General features: G+C 51.6%; 2 protein-coding genes across 2 annotated transcripts; both read left to right on the top strand.

The window, feature by feature from the left end:
- Positions 1 to 3: 3 nt before the first annotated feature.
- MRPL53 (mitochondrial ribosomal protein L53) lies at positions 4 to 1,220 on the top strand. The gene is made up of 3 exons (XM_077843037.1): positions 4 to 116; positions 217 to 329; positions 437 to 1,220. The coding sequence occupies exons 1-3, from the start codon at positions 25 to 27 to the stop codon at positions 568 to 570; spliced, it is 339 nt and encodes a 112-aa protein (XP_077699163.1). The 5' UTR covers positions 4 to 24; the 3' UTR covers positions 571 to 1,220.
- Positions 1,221 to 1,806: 586 nt separating this feature from the next.
- On the top strand, positions 1,807 to 7,272 carry MOGS (mannosyl-oligosaccharide glucosidase). The gene is made up of 4 exons (XM_077842981.1): positions 1,807 to 3,995; positions 4,189 to 4,415; positions 4,904 to 5,100; positions 5,328 to 7,272. The coding sequence occupies exons 1-4, from the start codon at positions 3,653 to 3,655 to the stop codon at positions 7,069 to 7,071; spliced, it is 2,511 nt and encodes an 836-aa protein (XP_077699107.1). The 5' UTR covers positions 1,807 to 3,652; the 3' UTR covers positions 7,072 to 7,272.
- Positions 7,273 to 7,417: the final 145 nt, after the last annotated feature.

The raw sequence follows: 7,417 nt of genomic DNA, 5'->3' as shown, positions 1-7,417 counted from the left end.
AGGCCTTCCGGGGCGGAGGTCACCATGGCGGCATCCTTGGCTCGGCTCGGCCTCCGGTCTGTGAAGCAGGTTCGGGTTCAATTCTGCCCCTTCGAGAAGAATGTGGAATCCACGAGGTACAAGGCGGAAGGACTGGGGACGGGAAGGGGGCGCGTCTTCCTCCCGCCGGGGATCTAGCCCCCTCGGCCGGGCGCTCAAGCAGTTTTCGCACCGCAGGACCTTCCTCCAGGCGGTGAGCAGCGAGAAGGTCCGTTCTACCAACCTTAACTGCTCGGTGATTGCGGACGTGAGGCACGACGGCTCCGAGCCCTGCGTGGACGTGCTGTTCGGTGGGCTCGGGCAGGGAGGCGGGCGGGAGGGGTGCCAGGAAGCCCGCGCGCCCTCAGCCCCGGCCCCGCCGTCCTCCCGGTGCCTGACTCGTTTGTTTCTTCCCCAGGAGACGGGCATCGCCTGATTATGCGCGGCGCCCACCTCACCGCCCAGGAAATGCTCACAGCCTTTGCCTCCCACATCCAGGCGAGGACTACGGCGGGGAGCGGGGACAAGCCCGGACCTGGTACCGGGCGCTGACAGCGCAGAAGAGCCCAACAAGCAGATTTTAGCTTTGGATTGCTAGGATAACTACCTAAAAAGAGCTCGAGAGACTTCATCACCAAGATCACCATCTGCAGGGGGAAAAGAGCGCCAAAAAAACAAAACAGCGAGAGCGAGCCCTGTGATTACTAATCTAACCCAACGTTTCTGGAACGAGACACGGATCAGATAGGGGTCTGGACAAACCTGAATTTATTTCTATTACCATCACTCCCTGCTTAACCGTTTTGAATTTGGCTTTTCCCATCACTCACTCAAGGTACCTCTTTTATCAGCCAAATCCAGTGCTGTTTTTCTTCGTCCTCATCTTACCATCTCAGTAGCGCCTGCCACTTAATTCACTCCATTATGGAACTTCTCTTCCTCTTGGGTCTTTTTTTTTTTTTTAAAAACCATAAAAGTGTACTATTCTTATCCTTAATTTTCTTTTCTATTCCTGGGGAATATTCCATATTCTTTTCTTTTCTATTCTCTGTCATAATTCAAACTACCCTTGGGTTAAATCCTACATCTCTGTTTAGCTCTAATCCCAACTGCTGTTATAGTCAGGTTATGTACTACGTACGGATTTCCTCCAAATCCCACAACACTGTCCAAAATAAAATTGTTAATCTTACATACACATATACTTGCCTCTTCTCCTGACGTTCCCATTTCTTTTAAAGGCACTTCATTCACTCAGCCTTCGAGGTGGGAAACCAGAGCATTATCTCTGGTTCTGCCCTCTCCTTTCCCTGCATATCCAGTCAGTAAGTTCAGAATATTCTGTCTTAAACAAAAGCTTCCAAAATGTTTTCTCTGTTCCCATTCACTTTCCTGCATCATTGTATTTTCCCACCCAGTCTCCTTTTTTGCTGAACATTTTTCCTCTGCTAAATTTTATCTTTTAAAGCACATCACTGTATTTATGTCACACTACTACTTGCTTCACACTGTACCTAATATGTTTTTCGTACCAGGTTACCACCCATTGGTATGGATCATCAAATTAATTTGGGATAAACCAGCCTTTAAAAAACAAAGTAAAATAGAATAAAAAAGTATCAGAGTGCGTGGCACAGGGAATGGGAAGTATTCTTTTTAGAAATTTAAGTTTTCAGCCTATAATCATGAATATATATATAATAGAAAATATGTATATATGTATGTATCTGTGTATACTTGGTTGCAGTGTAGTATTATTTCTTACCAAGACAGGGTTGTAGAAAAAAGAAGGAGGTCTACTGGTTTAGACAACTTCAGAGTGCTCAGCTAGGCAATCAAGGATCTCTCAACACTGGCTACTGTATCTTTTGTCAGATACATTTTTCATGATTTTGCTGCAGCATTACTATATTGCTGCTCTGCTTAAAAAGGGTTCTATCTTCAAGAGTGGTTTTATTCCCATCCCACCCCCTTTAAAAAAGAAACTACCAAAAAACAACCTACCAGGAGGCAGTATGGTATAGTAAAGAGCCAAGAGCCAGAATTCCTGAGGTTGAAATCCTAACTTTGCCCCTAAGTAGCTCTGTGACTGTGGAACAATTAAGTCTCTCAGTGCCTGTTTCCTCATTAGTAAAATGGGAATAATAATACCTATCTCTTAAAACTGCTGAGGATTACATGAGTTGGAATCTGTAAGGTGCCTAGGACATTACTAGGAGCATAAGTGTTACCTAAGAGGCCTTATGCTATAGATGAAAGGATACTTACAACCTGGATTTTAGTTTACCATCTCGATGGTTAACTGGCTATTTTTTGTGGCCAGATTTTACCACTCTCTTTATCTGCAAAAATGTTGATGGTTCAAACGTTGCTGTAAATGTAGATTGAATGCTGGCACTGTGAACTTGAGTTTGGGGCCATTTTCTCTGTGTCCTTAGCACTTTGCAGAGTGCCTGATACCTAGCGTGCAATAAACATCTGTTGAGTTTACAAATATTTACTACCTACCTTTTACCTGTAACTGTGATTACTCCTGGCATACAACGATGAATAATGAAACCCAGGTATAAGTGCTACAATAGAGATGTGAACTAGATGCAATGGTAGCAGAAAGATAAAGACAGGATTGACCATTGGGATTGGTCAGGTGATTAGTGAAAGAGCAAAAAGTCTACCAGTGAAGGAGGGGCCAGATATCAGATTATAGCAAAATAGAAAGTGGACAGGCAACATGCAGTATTGGCTTTATATAATGAGTTTGGACGGGAAGTGTGGTAATAGCTAGAGTAGCATAATAGTGTTGAGTAGGGTTTTTTAAAGGAGGATAGGGACTTGTACTTTATAAAAATAACTTTTATGCCAAGCTGTTGGTGAGAAATAATTAACTGAATCTAAGTTGCTTTTCTGAGCCACCATCAAGTGTAATGTAAATTCTTCTAGATCCACCTGAGGTCCAGATGCTGCCTCCTTCCCACAGCTTTCCCTGACCTGGATATAATTGATCCTTCCCCTAAGCTTCTTTGCTTGGGTTGTAGAAAAGGAGAGAAAATGCATTCTTAAAATGCGTGCACCACCTTATGGCCTTTTAGGGTTCATCTAGATAAGGAATCCTAGGCTGAGATCTGACTTGTCTAAAGTCAGAGGGTTGCTTAAAGACACTTGGAACAGATCTCAGGCTTCCTCTTGGGTGCACTCTGGGGCACACCACTTAACTAGGAAAGAAGGCATGGGCGTGGGCAAAATGATCCAGATACACTTGGGCTCCAAGCTAGCCATTTTCTGGCTCTGGCCTGGGCCAAGTTGAATTTTCTAGGCCAGTTTTCAACTACTTGATTGGGGCGATTGACTGTAAAATACTCGGGATGGCGTGTCACGTTCTTAATACATAGTCATTTGAAAAACAGAACAAGCCAATGTGAGATTACTTTACTAGCCTGAGAAATCCGCGAGGGTGCCCAAGAAACGTTAACCCAGGAGACGGCCTTTTGCCACGCAGGTGGCGGCGGTTCCGTACTCGGAGACCTAATCTGACGTGGCGGGGCGGGACTTCCGACAGGAGGCGGAAGCGGAGCGGGAGGCACCGGCCGGCGGGGGAGGCCAGGCAGGACCCTGCGGCACATACCTCGGTGCTAGGATGGCTCGGGGCGAGCGGCGGCGCCGCGGAGCTCCTGTAGACGGAGCGCGGACAGCTGAAAGGGCGGCTCGGGGCGGCCCGGCACGACGGGGCGGTGAGGCCCGTGGCTTTGCCTGGAGAGCGGCTTTGGGCGTCGTGGTCCTGTCTCTGGCCCTGGGCTTGTCAGGATGCTGGCTGCTGGAGTGGCGCCGTGCACGGCGGGCGGTCACACTGCACTCTGCGCCCCCATCACTGCCTCCCGACTCTTCCAGCCCCGCGGTGGCCCCGGACCTCTTCTGGGGCACCTACCGCCCTCACGTCTACTTCGGCATGAAGACCCGCAGCCCGAAGCCCCTTCTCACCGGTAACTGGGCCTCGGGGAGGGCGGGCAGGCAGGCGAACTCTTAATCTGGGCGCCCCAGCTTCACGCCAGGGCAAGCGTGGGGAGGGGCGTGGTTCAGGAGAGTTATGAGGAGGGTTGACCCTGAAGTTCTCGGAGACCCAGAGGGACAGATCCCCTGCCCTCTCATTGACTTACGTGGCCGTTCTACCCCCAGGACTGATGTGGGCACAGCAAGGCGCCACCCCAGGGACCCCTAAGCTCAGGCACACGTGTGAGCAGGGGGACGGCGTGGGTCCCTATGGCTGGGAGTTCCACGACGGTCTCTCCTTCGGGCGGCAACACATCCAGGATGGGGCCTTAAAGCTCACCACTGAGTTCGTCAAGAGGCCTGGGGGTCAGCACGGAGGGGACTGGAGCTGGAGAGTGACTGTAGAGCCTCAGGTCAGGGCCTCAGGACACCCTTCCCCCCCAGCCCAGACTCCCTCCACCCTTTCTTTGCTGCTAGCAAACCGCAGTATGATGAGGCAGTTAACGGCAGGGGCTGAGTCTGGCTGCCTGGTCTGAATCTGGCTGCCTGCCTTAAACACTTGTCTATATGACCATCTCTATTTATTACCATAAGCCATGGTTTCTTAGTCTGCAAGATGGAGATACAAATAGCACTTAAGTCATAGGATTGTAAGAATGAAAGAAAATGATGTGTAGAGTTCTTAGGATAGTACATGACACAAAAGCACTCTGTTAATTCTCAGAGAACCCTACACGCAAAGCTCTGTACCTCATCTCACTGGGTGCTTACTCTCACCCTCAACACTATAGATGTATGTTTACCATGTTGCTCCTGCATGGTGCCCCTTTCAGTAAGGCTGAACTTTCAGGAGAGACTGCTAATCTAATGCTGTGTTTTTCTGTCCTCCTTGGTCACCCAGGCCTCAGGTACCTCTGCCCTCCCTTTGGTGTCCCTGTTCTTCTATGTGGTGACAGATGGCAAGGAAGTCCTAGTGCCAGAGGTTGGGGCCAAAGGGCAGTTGAAATTCATCAGTGGGCACTCCAGTGAACTTGGTGACTTCCGCTTTACACTTATGGCGCCAACCAATCCAGGGGATCTTGCCCCCAAGTATAGCAGGTAACTGGGGGAAGAGTGTGGGGTGATGGTTGGGGTAGTATGGATGCTGATGTAGCCTGATTTCTATCTCCCCCTCTTTCTACCAGTTATTTCCCTTCTCACTAGGCTCCATGTCCCCTACATTGCCAAACCCTTCCATCCCGACTCCCGGTCTCCTCTTACTTCTCTTTATAATGCTCACCATCCTCTCCTGAGTAATGTTTCCTATTTATCTTCTTCCCTTCAAGCTACAATGTCTTCTGGTCCTCCAACCCAGGACTTCCCTTGCTGACAGAGATGGTGAAGAGTCGCCTAAATAGCTGGTTTCAGCACCGGCCCCCAGGGGCTTCCCCTGAACGATACCTCGGCTTGCCAGGATCTCTGAAATGGGAGGACAAAGGCCCAAGTGGGCAAGGACAGGGACAAGGACAATTCTTGATACAACAGGTGACACTGAAAACCCCCTTTTCTGTGGAGTTGGTGTTTGAATCAGGCAGTGCCCGGGCAGGCAGAAGCCAAGCCCTGGAGCAGCTGTCAGGCAGCCTACTGACCCAAGCCCTGGAGAGCCATGCTGAAGCCTTTAGAGAACACTTTGAGAAGACTTTTCAACTGAAGGAGAAGGGCCTGAGCCTTGAGGAGCAGGCTTTGGGTCAGGTTGCCCTCAGTGGCCTCCTTGGTGGGATTGGCTACTTTTACGGACAAGGTCTGGTGTTGGCAGACATGGGGGTTGAGGGGTCTGAGCAGAAGGTGGACCCAGCCCTCTTTCCACCTGTCCCTCTTTTCACAGCAGTGCCCTCCCGGTCATTCTTCCCACGAGGCTTCCTTTGGGATGAGGGCTTTCACCAGTTGGTGGTCCAGAGGTGGGATCCCCGCCTTACCCGGGAGGTCCTAGGCCACTGGCTGGGGTTGCTCAATGCTGATGGCTGGATTGGACGGGAGCAGGTGCTAGGGGATGAGGCTCGAGCCCGGGTGCCCCCAGAATTCCTGGTGCAGAAGGCAGCCCACGCCAACCCCCCAACCCTGCTTTTGCCTGTAGCCCACATGCTAGAGGTTGGTGACCCTGCGGACTTTGCCTTCCTCCGCAGGGCCTTCCCCCGTCTGTGTGCCTGGTTCTCCTGGCTCCATAAGAGCCAGGCAGGCCCAGTGCCACTATCTTACCGCTGGCGGGGCCGGGACCCAGTCTTGCCAACCTTGTTGAACCCTAAGACGCTGCCTTCGGGGCTGGATGACTATCCCCGGGCTTCACACCCTTCAGTCAGTGAGCGGCACTTGGACCTGCGATGCTGGATGGCACTGGGTGCCCGTGTGCTGCTGCGGCTGGCAGAGCAGCTAGGAGAGGCTGAGGCAGCTGCGGAACTGGGTCCACTGGCTGCATCACTGGAGGCAGAAGAGAACCTGGATGAGCTGCACTGGGCCCCAGAGCTAGGAGTCTTTGCAGACTTTGGGAACCACACAAAAGCGGTGCAGCTGAAGCCTCGGCCCCCTCAGGGGTTGGTGCGGGTAGTGGGCCGGCCCCACCCTCGCTTACAGTATGTGGATGCCTTGGGCTATGTCAGTCTTTTTCCCCTGCTCCTGAGGCTGCTGGACCCCAATTCCCCCCGCCTTGGGCCTCTGCTGGATGTTCTAGCTGACAGCCGCCATCTCTGGAGCCCGTTTGGCTTGCGCTCCCTTGCAGCTTCCAGCCCCTTTTATGGCCAGCGCAATTCAGAGCATGATCCTCCCTACTGGCGGGGTGCTGTGTGGCTCAATGTCAACTACTTGGCCTTAGGGGCCCTCTACCACTATGGTCATCTGGAGGGTCCCCACCAGGCCCAGGCTGCCAAGCTCCACCGTGAGCTCCGTACCAATGTGGTGGGCAATGTCTGGCGGCAGTATCAGGCCACGGGTTTCCTTTGGGAGCAGTATAGTGACCGGGATGGGCGGGGAATGGGGTGCCGCCCTTTCCAAGGCTGGACCAGCCTTGTCCTACTGGCCATGGCTGAAGACTACTAAAGAGGGAGGATGAGAGGGGTGCCAGGCCCCCAGTCTGGATTAGAGGGACAAGGTCTCTAGCTTCTACCCCCCCAGCCCTCAGATACTAGTGCTTCAAATCCTTCTCAGCTCATCTCAGGTGTCTCCTTCCTGTCATCCCACATAGCCCTGGGGTGAATGTGAATTCAGAGTCTATTTTTTCTAAATAAATTGGAAAACCACGCCAGACTCTATTCTTTTGCCAGCTCTGCCTCACCAAGAAGTTCCAGCTCAGTCCAGACCTTAGGGCTGCCTCCTGTTTTTCAGAGGAGGGTAGGAAAAGTGGCATTACATGTTCCCTCCAAATCCAGCTAGGTCAAGTTGAGCA

The sequence above is a fragment of the Canis aureus genome, chromosome 12 (assembly GCF_053574225.1).
Source record: "Canis aureus isolate CA01 chromosome 12, VMU_Caureus_v.1.0, whole genome shotgun sequence".
NCBI lineage: Eukaryota > Metazoa > Chordata > Mammalia > Carnivora > Canidae > Canis > Canis aureus.
The sequence above is the reverse complement of the archived record's forward strand: the minus strand, read 5'-3'. Positions and strand labels throughout refer to the sequence as shown.